The 18,448-nt window shown below is 39.0% G+C and overlaps 2 protein-coding genes and 1 non-coding gene across 3 annotated transcripts in view; all 3 read right to left on the reverse strand.

The window, feature by feature from the left end:
• Positions 1-18,318, reverse strand: part of LOC135799469 (mediator of DNA damage checkpoint protein 1-like) — a 31,970-nt gene extending 13,652 nt beyond the window's left edge. The window contains exons 1-6 of the mRNA XM_065312590.1: positions 17,583-18,318; positions 11,945-12,054; positions 11,677-11,885; positions 11,424-11,612; positions 11,113-11,356; positions 10,881-11,045 (exon numbers count right to left, since the gene is read on the reverse strand). Coding sequence (XP_065168662.1) covers positions 10,881-11,045; positions 11,113-11,356; positions 11,424-11,612; positions 11,677-11,885; positions 11,945-12,054; positions 17,583-17,752 — 1,087 coding nt within the window. The 5' untranslated portion in view covers positions 17,753-18,318. The remainder of the gene's footprint in view (positions 1-10,880; positions 11,046-11,112; positions 11,357-11,423; positions 11,613-11,676; positions 11,886-11,944; positions 12,055-17,582) is intronic.
• Positions 5,804-5,876, reverse strand: TRNAA-AGC (transfer RNA alanine (anticodon AGC)). The gene has a single exon. It is a non-coding gene; the product is annotated as a tRNA-Ala (tRNA).
• On the reverse strand, positions 12,154-16,342 carry LOC135799470 (transportin-2-like). Its single transcript, XM_065312591.1, has 2 exons — positions 14,419-16,342; positions 12,154-14,365 (listed from the first exon to the last, which is right to left on the reverse strand). The coding sequence occupies exons 1-2, from the start codon at positions 15,345-15,347 to the stop codon at positions 12,712-12,714; spliced, it is 2,583 nt and encodes an 860-aa protein (XP_065168663.1). The 5' UTR covers positions 15,348-16,342; the 3' UTR covers positions 12,154-12,711.
• Positions 18,319-18,448: the final 130 nt, after the last annotated feature.

The raw sequence follows: 18,448 nt of genomic DNA on the forward strand, positions 1-18,448 counted from the left end.
GGGCCCCCACTCATAAAAATTAGGCTCTTACCTTTGTATCAATTTTTTGCTTATATTATTTTCTTTTTTTATTTCTTACTTCGAATTTGTTGTGGATAAGTTGTTCTTGCAACTTCATCTTATAAGCCTCCTGAATTTCAGGGGGCCCATTTTGCCCCCCCTTCCCCTACTAGTTTATATTAATAGGTAAAAGTCAAGAAATAACCATTTTTATCTTTAACTAACCTGAAAATAAAACTAAAAATAAAATAATTCCCAAAAGACTATTTTCCACACACTTAATACACAATATACTACTGGGAAATTGTACTGCAAAAATAAGAAAAATACCCCGTGTACGTGTAAAGATTCATGAGTGAATACAATTGACTCCCGCGAGAATATTTCCCTCCCGCAAACGTGGCTTGACTGCCAAAAAATAAATATTTCCGATTGGCAGACGAGACAAGACAAAATGATCCATCTCCCCCGAGTGGTCATACCAACTGAATAATACAAATACAACCCGACTTTATTACTGTCAGAAAAATCGCTCACGCCATAAACCGGTATGATTTAAGACTCATCTTCGGATATGACCACAAGTGAATCTAAAATAAGCGCGCCGTTGAGCGTCGAGTGTAACGAACTTGGCGAATTTTAATTCCGCGCGAATAAGTTGCGCCATAATTTTATGTGCCATAAACTGCGGCTGGCGCGTCCTCATTTTGTCTCCAGCTCCTCCGGCGAACAGGAAAACTCGCATTAAATAATGTGTGTTTTAGTCGTGGTGCATAACTGAAACTTTTCAGTTTTCCACTTGCCATTGCGAGTCATTCTCACACAAGTTCTAATCTGGAGCCCAGCGAACGTAAAAATATCACATACATACAGACACACAGAGAGTGTCTTCACTTCATCCATGTAGTTTTTAGGTTGTTTTGTCTAATGCCAGTGCGCTCGCGTAATGACTAAGTTAAGCAACTTGGATGTTCAGTTCCAGCACAGCGGGGTTTTGTTACGTGGTGCACAATGCACTCGAGACTTCACTCATCATCTTCTCACACGTTCGAATAAATCTCGTACAAATGCAATGCACGCGCATCAAGAATAGAAACCCATGGCGCTGTTGTTTCCAGTTATGGCGGCGTAGAGGTGCCTCCATTATGGAAAATACGCGTTATTCGGTCAATTATAAACGTATTAACAGTCTGCAGTCAAATATCTCCTACCGAATGAAATATTCAACTTTAACTCAAAGAAGGCTTTGTTGCAGTCGTAATAACCAGAAACAGTATACTCGGGAGGAAGCCACTTGTGTTCGCGGTGCTTCCTCAACTCTCTATGCACACTCACTTTATTCTTATCTCTGTACTCAAACATGTGATGCGCTAAATTTAATACCGGAAGTGGTTTTGGGTCTTCCACATAATATCTTTTTTATTTTTATTTTTAAACTTATAATAATCGTAAATCACCAGCTGCAATTAAGAATAACAACTCAAAGACAATTTAAAAGTGCATAGTGCATTTAAATTCAATATCGTAGGCGTTTAATATCAGAATAATACGAATGATTCATCCGAGACAGGATCCGCTACATTTTTCCATTTTTACATTCTCTTTCACTTCGCCGCAACGCAACGATTGTTAATCTTGTTGCAATTTCCCTTCGGAATAATTACTACAACAACGTTGAAAGTAATATGTCCATAGCAGGCTGATCATTTGCATTTTCCCGTAGGAATGAAGCAAATTCGGCGCATAATTCATCGCCAACGCAGATGCACAATGCACTCTCTTCGCCCGCACACAAACAACAAATGACTAAGTCCACTTAAACTCAATTAAAGCCGCAAACCCGAAAACAAGTCCTAAGCTTATAACGTACACCGCCATATATGTCGACGTAAGTACTCTTACAATGCGCAAATAAAATATTAAATTGTCTGCGCGTATAAATCGTGAGCTTAAAAGCACGAAACGTGTGAAGTGAACGCAAACGCATCTTGCTGCTCTTCTCGGTCGACGGCAATAAATATTAATAACGAAAAATAAAACTTACACAACTCACGAGACGAGGATTAAACTCGAAACGAGTCTAAACGATGCGCAATCAAAAAGGGCAAATTATACAATTACCTTCATGCAATGGGAAGCAATTCGTTGCGCTGTTAAATGCCCTCCGTGCTGTGTGTTGTGTTTTATCAGGTTGCATATTGCGTTGCGCTGCAAACTGATTAATAAATCACAGTGTGAGGCACCATGGCACGATCGTGTTGGTGCTCAGTGTCAAGTTGCAAACTTGTAGGTATGGAACAACACGTCGAGGAGGAGAGATGTGCGCATTGGTAAATTGCGCGCCGAGTAATTTCGCAAATAAAATATTACGGGTATCAATTCGTAGGCTGCGCGCGGATTTGATTTGATTTGTTGCGATATTACGTGCGCATAGGTCGAGTTAAAGTTAACGGCGGAATTAAATCACGTACGCAAATGCTGCAATCGCAATAAAATCGTAATTCAACAATAAAATAAAATCTCAACGTGTTAGGAAGAGAAAACGATAATCGTGCTAGTTCTAGTGGTTATTGGTAGGTAATGTTCAATCAGCTGTGGTATTTTCTACTAGAAAACAAAATAAAGCAAGAAGAAAAAAAGTTAATTCTTGTCTGGCGTTCCGCACGAATCGTCTAAGACGATTAAAAATTCAATGAAGGTTATAACACAAGCGCAAACAAAAGAAACTTAAGCTTAAGTTCAATTTTATAAAAGAAAAAAATCGTAAAAATGTTCCTACTGAATATTTTCCAGCAATTTCAATAATAATCTCGTTTGTCACAATTCTCATCTTATTATAATGACATGAAGAAATCCGTAAAGTGGAATGTAATGTAATGGAATGAAAATGAGGTAACAAACAAAAAATCTCCGTGGAAGAAAGGCATAAAGACATTGTGGCATAGTCAAAATCCAGACAGAAAGCTTTCAAAAACAGCAGAAAAAAATCCCCAGCGCCGGGAAATTCAATATCTCGTTTTGAGCATAGCATAAAAGTAAAGAAACTCAGTTTGTTTGCCAATTTCCCGATGACGATGACGAAAAGGAAACCCTAGACAGGAATTCAAACACGCACAGAAAAAATAAAGAACAAAAGAATCTGAATCGTAGCAGGAAGAAAATAAAATCCATCACAATGTTTAACAAAAAAAATATTCACCGATGACAGATTTACTCGTATTTCCAGCACGCGTCACTTTAACACGTATAAATTATCCTCGACTATAAATTTAAATTTGAAGCCGGTTTATAAACAGTCTATAAGTAAACCACGATGGTTCATCCGATGATGTGCAGCCAAACTAGCGCGCGAGTCAACTAATGCGCGTTGATTTATGTATAATGTATTAACAAGCGGGCGGCTGCTATGAATCACCCCCTTAATGCCTTCAAAGCTTAATCGTAACGCGCATAATCATCCCAATAGTCGCCTGGAGGCGAATGAATCTATATGCCATGCATGTATAGGAGTATTGTATGTGTTGTATTATGTGGAAGAGGATGAAGCAGTTGTGCGTGTAACGAGGACGTGTTAATCCAACACCCGACACACACACCCCATCATGCATAATTGTAAAACGCTTGCGGCAAGTGCGCAGTACACCCAACTACCCCTTTCAGATAATCGTGAAATGTCAGCCACAATTGCAATGAATACGCAAATAGTCGACAGACAGATTTTCAGATTTAAGATATTGTCATCATATCATCTGCTACCATTAAAAAAATCATCACCAGGGGGGCGGTTCATCCAAGCGTGCCAACACCGTCTGAAGTGGTGCAGTGCACAGCGCGTGGTGGATGTGTAATTCTTCAGCACGTGCCGGCGTAGGCAATATTTATTTCACGACTCATTTTACACAACGACATAATTTCCCAAACTTGTTACCGCACGCAGCCGAGTGTGCGATTTTCCGCGCTCGCGCCTATAGATCGAGAGATGCTTATCTTAATTTATGCGATGTTTCTGCAGCGCACTTCAATTGCAATCGCAATTACATTCGGCCTACGTACGGTAATGCAACAAAGAAAATTAAACGTGTGCTGTAGCGAACAGTTTTTTCTCCGAATATAGTCGGTATAATAATATCTACAAATCTTATTTTAATTTTTGTTTCGTTTAAAATTGGCAGTAAACTTCGATAAAAACAACGTAAAAGGTAAAACATCAATAATAATACTGCGTTTTAATGTCTAGGGAAAAAAGTACAGGATTTACCTATATTTACAGATGATTTAACCTCAAAATGACATATTCGTCACCAAAGTTTAATTTCACACAAAACTAAACAAATAACAAATTAAAATGTATAAAATTATTATCAACTGTAATTCGCCATTCTCCAAGTTATTATCCATCCAAAATTACTTTTAATTGCTTCTGCAATCTTGTAATCATAACCTCAAACCAGCAAAACTTTATAAAAACATATTTTCTAGAGTTCCACGTTGAATTCATGCAATGTCACGCTAGACCCATATACATACAAGTCATGTAAGTTTTAAGTAATAAAATTATTAATTTCGTCATTTCGTGCCGCAGTGCCGCGCGACACATTCAGCAGACACAGACGACAGAGAATGTGCTTCCGCACGAAACATGGCGGCGATGGCGACTCGCGCGCACGCGCGACTTGTCCGTATCGATGTAAAAGCAATATATGTCGGCTGGCAGAGCGCGTGTTGCGGAATCTATTCTTCCAAGACGTGTTTTATGATCTGTGAAAGACATGCATCGGCGGTCTGATGTGCTCATTATGGTTTTCGTATTGTACATGCGAGTGTGGTGTGTTAGTCGACCAAAGAGTAGCCAACCAACAACCGACAACCAACTCGGATGTTTATTTCACGTGATATTCGATTCAATCCCGTCATTTGATGTTATAATACAATAATTTACCACTGACATATCAAAATAACACATTTATACTTACACATATCTATGGTAAATTATACCTATACCTAGAAACTACTTTTATTTACTTTCAAACAAGACGTTTTTGATGTTTTTATAGAAAAATTATTTAAAAAACATAAAAACTAATCAAAAATGATAGAAAATAATAGTGTTGGAATGAAACTCGCTGCGTTATTGTAACAAAGTGGACTATTAGTTATAACAGTTTTTTGTAAATGGAATAGTTGTGAACTAGAGCGCAAATCGACGCAAACTACGAGTACATTAGTCGCATTTTTATTAAATTTATTTTTAGAGGTCAAGATGGAAACAGACCAATCAATTCTTTACTTGAAAGTACAATGATTAAATTTCTTTTGACGTAATTTTATCATATTAATAATAATTCACCAAATTTAAACTTTGCTCCCCTTTATACCCTTCTCACGTCACTCCTGCATCATTATTATAATTAGTACAATGCGTAAACTTTGGAAACTTGTTAATTTAATTTTAGAGCCTTCATCACCAATTATTTTAAGCGTGCCAACTCATGAAACTATTAAATTGTGTGCAGATGATATCATATAATGATTCAACGCAACACAACGCACCGAAAACGCAGATGTTCTAAATTCAAACAAACCCCTCCTGAATATGAGTAAATTGTAGCTATAATACATCTGTTTTAATAATATATAAAGTTAATTACAAGTTGCGAAATAACTTTTGCTATAATTTGATGAGTTTCTTAATTAAAATGTCTTGTATTATGTTAATTAGGAGATTATATGTGCGAAACTTATGATTATTATGCAAAAATTGTTAAAAATAAATTTTAAAAACAAAAAAAGAAGAAAAAACTTTTGGAGGCGCCGGGTATCGATCCCGGTACCTCTCGCATGCTAAGCGAGCGCTCTACCATCTGAGCTACGCCCCCTGTATGAGTATATCCTACCGCAAACAAACTCGAGCACCTTTCAAATTAGAAATTACTTAAAACTGCTCTACTTTTTCTTATACTCGTCGATAAATCACACATAACATTAACTACACTCACTACACGAAAAGAAGACATCAATATAATATTACAAAGCGCTTCTGTGTGAATACAATCCACAAAAAAACATAATCAACGCATATACCCTAATATACCATAATTTTGATTCGTTGTCTTTGTTTGAACACAAAGTCATCTAGCCGCGAGCGCGATGCGCAAAGATAATTTTTTGTTTCGTTATTGTCGTCGGCGTTTTTTGTTTGTTCCAGCGTCGGCCGGCGTATACAGAGTATAGTATAGCTTTTTTATGGAATGTGAATTTACATGCTTCGCTTCCGGTGCATTGGCATCGCGGCTTTTTATGGTAATAAACATAAACCGGCGCAGCGAGCGCGCAACACTCGCGAGTTTTAATCTCATTCCCGCTGCTGGAATCGCATTTGTTCATTTTGTCTTTGACTAACTGGCATTTGCGGATGATGCCCAACTCACACACACTCCAAACGCAGAGTGCATGAAGAGTTAGAGTAGCGAGTAAATTTAGAATTACTCCCATGCGTCCACAAAAATAAATAAAACAGAAATTCAACTTGGATTTAATTAAAATATAAAATTAATTTGGGAATTTTTTTTGCTTTGAATATAAAAAAATAAAAATTACTCACCAATAAATTAATTAAGCACTAGAGTTACGATTTGAGACAAGATCTCAAGGCACTAAATTTGTTAAATTTATCGTCGCTTGGCACTAAATAACACACAATAATTTAATAATTCAAATTCGTCCGTAGAAAATACAATTATAAATTAAATATTTATTAATTTAAGTAAAAAAAATTATTTTGCAGCACCAATTTATTTTTTTCACGCTCGCTCGATGCGCATGCAAATTCAAGTTTTATAGAAAAACTAGGATAACGACAGGCGGGCGCTTGTGTGACTCAGGACGTGCGGTCCATGTATGTGCGGCGAGAGTCGTGGTGTGCTGGTGGTGCCACGGAAGTGTCGAACTTGAATGAGCTACCTAGCGCGTACGTGCGGACGAGAAACACAACCACGCCGCCGCTCACTTCTTCTTCGCCACAGCGCGGCGCGAACGGGAAACGCCGAAATGACTCGGCTACAAAAAGCGCACGCGATGCACCCATCAGCCGGGCGCGGGGGTGGGAGCAGCGATGCATTTTGATATTACATTTATTACGATGACTACAAGCATTATATGCACACAGTTTACACACGTTTTATGTATGCTTTCAGCGTACATGCTTTTTTAGGGCATGCTGCATGAAATGAAACATACAGGAACTATTTTTAATTCAGCGTTCATTGATTTTGACGAAATTGTTGACTCATACTTTTTGTTTGCATTGGGCATAAGAACGACAAGAGAATTATGGTTGAATTAATAGTTATTTTTAAAGAGAATGTTTTTTTCTGTCTTTTTTGTAAGTTGTGTGAAGGTAACTTTAGGGTTAAACGAATATAAACGAATATAAACGAAGGGGAATTTCTGTCAAAAACTTTTGACATTTAACTAACCTCAAAATATGTCACAAGTTTGCACACTTACAGCAAGTTTAGGAAATATTTTAAGCAAAACACATTTGTTTCAAGAAAAAAACAGGTAACATATTGTCTAAATTTCTAATAAAACCAAAAATTGCTATTATCTTGAACAAATCCTCAGCAAAATACCAAAAATTCCATAGATGTCAACGTCTAACGATAATAAATGTGAAATTGACTACAATTGAGATGCGTACGAGATACAAGCCCCTTACGCATCCAACCCTCACCACGTGGACCCATCAATGCGACCCTCATCTTATTTATTGCCTCTTCAAATCACCCACCAAAAAAAATTCCTCAAAAAATTTAATTTTTCACCATTTCTAATCAAAATTTCATCAAAAATACAAAATAAACAAGAAAAAGCGCAATTTTATTTTAAAGAAATTAATTATATAAAGAATAGCTAATAATGCACTTTAGCGCGCCATCTCGGATTCAACTATTTAACTATAACTATGATTGAATCTCAATGCCAACTTTATCCTATAGAAAAGGGCTGTCTTTAGGGTTTTCCGGCAATTATTCGAATTTTCTCGCTGTAAAACCAACCTTGGACTTTAACAAACATTAAAAAAAGAATTGGTCAAATTGGTCGAAGCGATGTTGAGTTATGCGTTTACAAACATATTTTGCAATTCATTTTAATATTATAAATATTATAGAAAGTCAAAACGCCATGTATGAATGAAACCACATACACAGCGTCGATGGTAATAAATTTAATTTACAACCATCCGTGTAATTAACTCGCGTGTAATTAAACTAAATAACAAAATAATGCCCCGCCCCATATGGATACCGACCGCCATCAATGAACTGTTGTTGTCGGTCGCGGCCAACACTGAATATTATGCAGATTTTGCGCGCCGTGCAAGACATAATCCATCATTATCGTTATTGTAGGTTAATGTAAACGCCAACGGTCGGAGCAGTTGTATGTTGTGGATTAAGTTGTGTGTGTGTGTGTGTGTGCATCGCCCTCGTTGCGCGCGCGTATAAATTCGATATAAAAAGCAGCGGTGAGCAATTAAAAAAAAGCACGCCCGCTCGTACGCGCTCAATCATTCACGTGTGCGTTTAAGCATGCATGAATGACGTGTTTAAACGCTGCGAAATATTATTGCGAGCTTTTCAGTCCGTACGTCGTCGATTTCGCGAATGCGAGTATGAGGCATGCAAATTGTGAAAGCACGCAACCGCCGCCAGTGATAATTAATTAATTATATCAAACGCAAACCCACAACGTTGTTATTAATTTATATTATCATCACCCTCTAAAGTAAATATTTAAATTTCGACCTGTTTTTGCCAAAAATTTGCACATTCGACTGCACATTCATATTTTATTTTATAGCGAAAAATGTTATTTTTCGGCGAAAAATAAGTAATATTAATATTAATCAATGTTTTGTTTGTTGTGACGGTAATGCATGTAGTTTGATAAATGTTTGAATTCAGTGTCAGCGCAATGATGAGCGATAACCATAAAGAAATTCGAAATCGGAACACGGTATACGGCATTGTTCGGCGTGGAATGCTGAGGCGCATAAATCATAGTTACGACTTAAATGCGGCGATATTCGTTTCCATTACCTACCAGCATAGCTATTATCTAATAAAACCATGTTGTTGTTTGTGCTGTTCTCCGAGAATTAGCTGTAGTTACATTTTGATTATAAAAACGGCGATGAAAAGTGTAACAGTGCAAAATATCTCAATTTATTTGTATTAGGCAACAAGAATTTAGAAATTTTAAAGGAATAAATAGTTAATTGTCAGTTTAGAAGCTTGTTTGCTCGCCTAATTCAAATAAAAATAAAAATTGTTTGGAAGAAACAAGAAAATTTTGTTTTAGAAAAATTTGAAGTTTTTTTTTCTGAAATAGGTTAAGTAAACGTCAAATTTTGACTTTTGTCAACTCAATAATGACGTCACAAGCATTGTACCAAGCGTAAAGGCGCGAATTTCAAAAATAACTAACTAAAATGTCATTTTTCTCAACTTAATCAACAATTTTTACAAAAATGTCTTTTTCTTTGTGAATAATATCGATTTCCGATCATTAAAGAACAGTTTTTCAAAAGCCGTGTGTTAAAAGTTAATATTTATGTATTTCTGTTGGCTTGTTGAAGTTTAAACCGATTAATAATTCACTTTACACAACAAAACCACTACAAACGTTGATAATATATGCGTTCAAAGCAAAGTTATTCCTCCAACATCAAGTCTTCCTCCAGTTTAAACAATTCTCGCGTTTTAATTGAATTATCGCCGAGCTTTAATTAACTTGTTAAGTTATCCGTTGCCGTCAATTATAAAGTAATATTTCTCAGACAAAACGTTATAAACGCTCCCAGGAATAAATAAAACCACCGGCTTCAAATTGTTATTTATTTTGCACTTGAATTGTGCGGATCTATTGAAAGCTGATTGCAGCCAGCATTTAATACACTAACAACACACCAGCGAGCCTGGTGAACGTCCATCGACGTCGAACGTAGTGCGCGCGTGGCAGGCAGCGAAGAAAAAGAAAACAAACAAATCAGTTTCGAGCGTCTGCACGTAGACAACACGCCGCTTGTGCTCGACCGTTGCAAAGTCTGTTGAACTATATTTAGAGCAGATAGTCGTTATAATTGCAACAATAGGCAAACGTTATTAGCGAACGCATTTCACCTGGGTGTGCGCGCCGCCTTTCGTCGGCCGTCAGACGCGCTGCGAACAAGGCGAGTCGAAACCACGCCAGACGAGACGAGAATTGAAAAAAAAAACAAACGCAACAAGAAAATTATTTCGAACCGGAACAGCCAGACACGATGTAATGTAATGTCATTGCGACATGTTTTGGGAGGAGACGCGCAACAATTTCGCATTCAATCACAAGCAGATCAAGCCAATTACAAAACAAGTTATAAGGGTGAAGAAGAGTATTATCACACCCACCCTGCGTGATATAACTACCTTGAACATCTTCAATGCATATTTTTAATTGCACACTTGAAAGCGTGCAGCCACTTTGAAGTGATCAGAGATCAGGGGGAGTGTGCTGCGCGCTGGGGAAAACTGTGCAAGAATAGCTCCGAAAGCCGCCGCGCAGCATGCCCACACGAATCGAGCGGTCGTTAACTCGTCGGAGAGCAATTATTATTATTATAGAATCGTCGAGATGGGGAAGGGAGGCGCCGTCAGAGAGAGAGAGAAACGTTGAACGCGCGCACAACCGAGCGCGTTTCTCTGATTATTCAGCGCAAATCACCATTATTAATTAACTGTAACCGACGGCCCGCTAGGAAAATTAATCTCGAGTCATGAGCGATGACCCTAGGCAACCAGATATACACGAAATGTGATATACGTTATTAATTCACTCACCTGGATTTTCATAGATGGCATTGTACACGATGAGGGCGGCATCATCATCCCTCAAAACGTCCCATAATCCGTCACAGGCCAAAACAAGGAAGTCTTCGGTGCCATCCAGAGCGTATTCACGCACGTCCGGTATCGCATTAATAAAGGGTTTGTATTCTGAGTCGCCTGCATGCGCATAATAATAATAAATATTAATAAAACTCGCATGGAGGATAATTCGAATATAAATTACCGATTGCTCGTGAAACGGCCAATTGTCCATTGACACGCCATGTACCCCAGTAAATGACACTGCCGCCTTCGGCTTCGATCCGCTTGCGCTCGTCCTCGCGATCTGGCTTGTGAGGGCGCACACATTGTTCGACCAGCCCTTGTCTTGCCAAGATCGCTTGCGAGTCCCCAACCCATGCGACAAACAAACTTTTCTCTTTCGGACGCAGTAGCGCACATAACGCCGTCGAGCCACCGGAAAAGTTCTGCAGGGGGAAATAAATTGCTAGCATTAATCTCAACCAGCAGAAAAGTTTTAAGTGTGCAACTTACTTCGACTTTACATTTCTCGATGAACAAAAGGTCCGTCCGGCAAAAGGCTTCTGTTAAGGCATCGTCCGGCTGACCGGCGAAGGATTTGCTTTCGGCGAGGTATTGATGAAGGTGAGCGGCGCTGTAGGCGGCGGCATCTTGTCCGCCATGACCGTCAAAGATTGCATAGTAACTGGACGGACTAACCTCCTATAATATCAAAAGAAACACTCAGTAAATATAAAACTTTGTAGTCTGTGAGAGTAAAACTTACACTTTTGTTAAAAATAGTGTTCAAATCATGCACAATGACGTGCCTATCTTCCATGCGGCGACGGCTGTTCCGCACCGCATGGTAACTGACCAAATTGTAGGGAGGACCCGGGGACGGCAGCGAGCACAGCATACTGTTGTCCAAATACCTGAGACATATTTCGTTGACTTGTAGTATCACCGATTGCATAAGCTTTAGCGGTTCGTAGGCTAAAAAAAACAGCAAAACAGTAACAAATCGTCGGCCATTTTGAATTTCAAGTATTCACCATTTTCTGATGTGTTGAATCCGCACGCGATTGGATCCTTTTTGCAGTTGGTGCGAACTTCTTCGATAATAATCTTGATTAAAGGACTGAGCAAACTTTTTGGGCATTTTCTGCAAATAGAAAACATTTATTATTAATTTCTATTAAAAATACAACCAAAACATGTAATTAAAGTTGCCTATGTTAAAAAGGTGTAATAAAGCAAATAATTTTACAATTTACTATCATTTTTTGGTTGATTTTGTATACACAGTCTTGATATAATACAGTAAATAATACTAAAGTTACAATCAAATTGTAAGACAAGAAATAACTCTTCGCATAGTAAAATTCACATTAAATCCCAAACAGATACACACATTATTCATTTAAAATCATCGATAATTCTTTGATATCACATTGAAATTGTTTTCATTTACAAGTACAAGGACTCTGCTTTTGCTTAAAACCTATTAGACATTCTAGCAAATCTCAATTGCGTCCCAAATTTGGTTATTTCTCAATTAGTTCCCATTACTGCAGGCCACATCAAGTTTTACTTAGCATGACAGCGCTCAGTAAGAAAATAGAATACTGATACATGCAAATACAACATCATCGTCAAAATTCTCCAGTTGTTTTCGTCACACAAATAAAAATTTCCATTAGAAAAAATAAACATTGATTCTAACAATCGTCGCGTCCTGCTTCAATCCAATTGATACTTCAATACAATCGATCTAATCACCAAAGTCAGAAATACTGATCCATTTCTTTGTTCCGGGTGCTCAAACACCGTACAACGCAGCAAGTCGACCTTTGAGTAATGGCGGAAAAGTGCCATAGACTTCCTCCCAGTTGTTACCCATGTGCTGCTTGTATTCCATTATCATGTAAGCAATTTTTTTACGTAACTCAGTCTCGACATCGCTCCAGGACGCGGCCGCATCGCAGAAATAAATGAAATCATCAGCGAATACGTCGGGATTACGCATTATTAATTCGCACAAACCGCGGAATGCATTTTCTTTATCCTCACAATCCGCTACATTCCGAATATTTCGACAGACAGGCCGCATTAGTGTGCGTAAATAAGGAGACACCTCTGTAGGACAAACCAACCCCAGAATACAGAATGTAATCGCAACAGTCTTGTGCATATTCTGCAAACCATCCGTACTCTGCAGAATCTCCGCCACATGTTCAATAATCTTGCCTGCATATGGCGCCATTGCGGATTCCATGGCAATACACAATTTGTTAATCACCCACGCAGCGTTATTACAAGCGCCATTGAATCGCTTATCGAGATTCTCAATAATCAACGGCATAAAGACATGCACATGCTGTGCGACGTACGGAAAACATAGATTCACCATCTCGCCGAGCAGCGCTAGACCCGGCTGACGTACATTGATAGATTTATCTTGTATGGCTCCATATAGTTGATCAATAAAATTCAAATTAACAAAAAAGCTGGCAAACTGTCCTTTCAAAGTACTGCAGAGTGCAACCAAGAGATCCATGGCACCACAGACAAGATTCTTATCATATTCTTCATCGGAATTATCGCCGAGATTATTTTCTGTGAGTATACTCGTACATTTGACATAAACAAGCTCAGCATAGGGAGCGAATTCATCACCGACTGAAATCACCACGTTGGATAAACACTCGCAGATTGCAAGAAACTCCTCTGGATTGTTATAATCATCCAACGTGGTAAATCTATCAAGTAACCTTGGCATAAGTACACCCAAAACACTCGTAAAATGAGAACCAACGCCTTGCGCCAAAACTCCAATGGCGTCGTAAAGCAAAAACAACGAGCGTGTTTTGTAAATATCAAAACCACGCACAAACGCTTGTGTAATAACATCTATATAAGCCACCAGTTTAATCTTGGCCTCCTCTTGAAAGAAACAAAACGAAGAAATAGCCGCACGCTGCACGCGTTTGTTATCATCCAAAGAATGCTCCAATAACGACTTCAGAGTAGCCAGGAATAACTGATCATCATAAACGATGTACCGTGTATATCTACTGAGGGTCCAACAGGTAATGCTACGCACCAGCGCCGAGGGGTGATCCATACACTCCAAGAACAGCGGAAGTAAGTCAGCCAAGTGTTTCGCAAGCGAATGGAAGCAGCCATCGGCAATGGCACCGAAAGCAAGTATACCGCATTCTTTGAGTAGTGCATCTTCTGAGTCAAGATTGGCGAGGATTAATGGTAGGGCGATATCGACGAGTTCACTGCCGAAACGTATCGCGAGCGAGTCCAGTGAAGCTGCGCTGCATTTTCGCAGCGTGCACGCAATATCCGGATCGTCATCGTCGTCCGATGCTTTGGCAAAAGGTTTCACATCCTGGGCGCTGTCCTGAGTATCCAGGTCTTTTCCTAGGGTATCTTTAAGAACTATCAGTTCATAATCAGAATATCTAAAATAAAATTCATTAATTTTTGCATACAAAAAGAAGGAAATTAAAGTAACCTCATATTTTTAAGGAGAATAGGAATCAACATTTTGAGATGCGCACGTAACATTCCAACACACAACTGGAGTTTGGAAAGCGCCAGCCAAAATTCCCCAGCTTGCTGGGCAATATCCGAATTGTCATCCACAGATTTCGTAATCATGTAGCAGATAACATCGTTCATCGCCGGCAGAATAGTATCATCTTGATTATTTACAAATGTGACAAACCCTTGGACAACAGCAAGAATAATTTGTGGATGTTCATCAATCGCGTGCGATATTAACTTCTCCAGATAACCTCTCCGATCAAAATCAGCATTTATCAAGTAATAGTGTTTCTGTAGGGTTTCATTGAGGATCCGGAATGCCCATTTCCTGACTTCCACACTTCTATGTCCAGTCAACTCAACAAAAGTCCCCAGTAGACCTTTTATTGTTCCATCAATTTGAGTGGAGTAATTCAAACTATTCAAGTAATCCTCAGTCACTAAGACTAGAGTCTTCATTGCAGCCTCACACACATCATCATTGCCTGCTGATATCAGATTGAGTATAACTGAGACTATGTTGCTCATGCTTGCAAAGCCTTCCTTCTGCACCATGACATTAATGAGTACTGAGGCACTCAATCGTACTTCTCTGCTGGTGTCACTCAGCATCGCAAGACATTTGTGCTGCATTTGATGCTTCACATAGACTGGAATGTTTGAGTAGAGGTAAACAATGTTGTTCTTGAGTATGAGTCCAGCCAGTGCTCGTGTCCTGTCATCAAATGTCTGATTGCTCTCACAGACAAGCAGGAGATAACTACAGAATTCTGGATTTTGCTGTAGTAGGCGTAGATTTTCTTGCACATTGCGTTGGACGACACTATCGGGTATAAACGAGTCCTCGAGCACGGCGAGTACTTGCTTGAGAACGTCTTCTTGCGGCGTCCAATCCATGATTTGCAGGTTAGGTGCTCCGTTCGGATGAGTAACCGATACAAGCGATGCTTGTCACATCAATATTCAGCCATCAAACACGCACGTAACGAAAGAAAACATTTGATCGCGGATTGCGTTAAACACTGAATGCGCACTGGCGATGGACGGGTGCCTAACGCATATCTGATTGATTACGTTTTGTTGGGAGCGCAGCGCCTTTGCAGAGCCGTGTGCGCGAACGGGCGCTGCGTAGCAGCCAGCTCAGAGTCGAATTGACAAACAAGGCAGGCGGCAGGACGTCAGGGCAGGACGCAGGATACACTCGCAGGGCTGGAGGGGAGTAGTGCATATGGCACACAGCGGAGCGTCACACGTCATTCACGAGCAATGATGGTGGCGGATCAGCGCATGATGTTGCGCAATTTGCGTGTTTTTCCATAAAATAAAAACTGAATTATGTCAATTTCTATAAATTTTCAGGAAAATTACGTCGCATTACTAATCAATAGAGTAATGAAATCAATATAAATTGTATTCAATATTATATCGACAAAGAATTAGAGTTTTTGTGTTCATTTTGATAGAAAATTGATGTTTTAGGTTAATTTTCCGAGCGGAAACCGCCATATTGAATCATAAAACTGTTTTATAGCCGCAGAGAAGTAAAGTTTTGGTTATTTTAAGCCATAAACTTGTTTTTTATCCACATGCACACAATATTTAATTTAATTTAATAGTTTTATATTAAATTATGGCAATTTGTGCGCGTTGCGTGTATTTTCTAAAGGAAAATAACAAATTAAATATGTTAAAAGTGTAAAACACAATATTTTACTACACAAAGAGAAAGAATGATAACACTTTTAGTGTTTACCTACGTGTAAGTATTAAAAAACAACTTTTTCGCTCGAGTGCGCAAAATTGAAGCCTATTACCGCAGAAAACAATTTTTTCTACAATCGTTGGCGTTAAATGTATTCATTTAAGATTGTTTCATACGAAAAACAAACAATCGTCGTTTGTTATGAAACAAAAGTGACGAACGCACAAACTTTCCATTTACCAAACAACGCCTATTATTTTCACTCATTAGAATAATAAATTTACAAGCCGCGAAGCAAACCGCTAATTCGCAACATAATAATAAACACAAAACAATTAAATTCATGAATGCATAAAACAAACCACAAGAAAAATAATACGATTAACATTTGCAAACTATAAAGTGAGCCATTTGTGGTCGCAATCACATCCTATGATACACGCACAACACACCACCATTTCTAATAATTTATTTATTTATAGAGATCAAACAATCACACCTTCCCGCACCGTCGGCGCGCTATTAATTTAGCAATGAGTCACGAATGTCACATTTGACTCACTTTTCCACGACATTTATCGACACGAATTTAATTTATATATTGCAAAACACGCCCGGATCAAACAGCACACAAATTATCAGCGAAAAACAAACTGATGATAGCAACAGCAACGGATTGCAGACATTTTACACATTGTAAGCACACAAACAACTCACACACACACACATCGAATACATTAGATATTAGATTGGGTAGATTTAGATTGATGTAATTACGCTCTTGTGATTATAAAACGAGGAAAAAAGTGCTAACGACACGAGTGAGTGCCGAGCGCCAAGCGCAAAACACCCGGTGCGTGGTATTAGTTTATTAATTATGCACGAGAAATTCTAAACTATACAGGTTACTACATGAAAAACAACAAAATAATAATAAAAACCGCCATTGAAATAAAAATTTGTTTTAAAAATACAAAATTTACGGTGAATAATTTTCGTAATTTTCAAGATACGCGTAGAGTATTACGACACTCGGATGACTGTAATGTTAATTAGTCTAATTAAACCCAAACGAGACGAGAATAGATGAGAAGCATTAAGAATACGCTTGTAATGCAATAAAATACAAACAATTTTTCGTGCCATTATTATTAATGCATGTAATATTCCATCCACCGACCGGTTATTTATATTTTTATGCATAGAAATTAATAAATAAATAAATTGTGTTGTGGGGTGTCTTTGTATTGTTGTGTTACTATGACAACACAATAGTTGTAATCACCTTCGGGGGTAATTTACCACGAAGCAACAAAAAGAATATAAAGAGTCGTTGCATGACTGCTGGTCGCGCAACACGTTATTACAAAAAGCAAAAAAAGAAAAAAGAAAAAGAAACAAAAGACGAACAGCGATTGCGCTGCGCTTACTTTTCGGTGAGATATTGCGTGGTCCAATCGATGATCCCGCCGACGACTTCGACGTTGATCAGCTTGTAACTCGCCAGCTTCACAGGTAACTGCTCGTTGGGGTTGACGGTCTTTGCGAAATGTTCGAAAAACTGCCGATAGTCCGTTAGATAATCGTCGCGGTTAGCCATTATTGCAATGTGAGGAAAACAAAACACTGCGAGTGCAACGATTACTATACACACTGCCCGCTGCTCGTGGTGCGCGAGTTTCTTGTTAGTTGTGTGTTTTTTTTTTTTCTACGATGTATCACAGGCAACAACACTTGTTTGTCGAGTTTATTTGCACTGAACAATTAGCGGCGCGGTTTCGCGTGATGCTCGTGATCGGGCGGCAGCGTCTGCGTGAGATTCGTTTGTTTTTGGGTGACACTCCGGTGCGAGCGGAAGAGTGGTCGACGGAAATTGCGGGATTGCGGGGCTGGGAATGTGTCATGCAGCAGAGATCTAACCAAACACTCACTCCGACACTCCTCGGCGAGCGCGGCCCTTCTCGCTTCTCGCACGGTACGGCACCGCGGGCGCACACGCACCGCTAGCGTTTTTCCACGCTTCTTCTCTTCGTTGTGCTTACTGCTAATCGGCACGCGTTTTGTCTTGCTCGCACACGTTACGCACCGCTATCTCCGCTACTACTACCACCGCCGCGATTCGTGCACCGTTGCACATCAACGCACATCGTTGGCACGCGCTTGTGTTAGTGCGTTTTTTTGAGCATTTTCCGGATCTTCCGGATAGCGCATCTGTCAAGACTGACAGTGCTGCCAACTATCACGAGTTTTGATTTTGACGTGAGAATAACAAGCAAGAGCAAGCATAAATTTTGAA

Source organism: Atheta coriaria, unplaced genomic scaffold (genome assembly GCF_025399875.1).
Source record: "Atheta coriaria isolate IRGN ID8LTWV9N9 unplaced genomic scaffold, Caltech_Dcor_3.1 hic_scaffold_9_pilon, whole genome shotgun sequence".
Taxonomy (NCBI): domain Eukaryota; kingdom Metazoa; phylum Arthropoda; class Insecta; order Coleoptera; family Staphylinidae; genus Dalotia; species Dalotia coriaria.

What these genes read in the sequence shown, in the direction of transcription:
- LOC135799470 (XM_065312591.1), bottom strand. Translation starts at nt 15,347, where the DNA reads ATGGATTGGACGCCGCAAGAAGACGTTCTCAAGCAAGTACTCGCCGTG. An exon ending in ATTCTCCTTAAAAATATGAG is followed by an intron (nt 14,366 to 14,418) that starts GTTACTTTAATT and finishes ATTTTATTTTAG; the next exon opens with ATATTCTGATTATGAACTGA.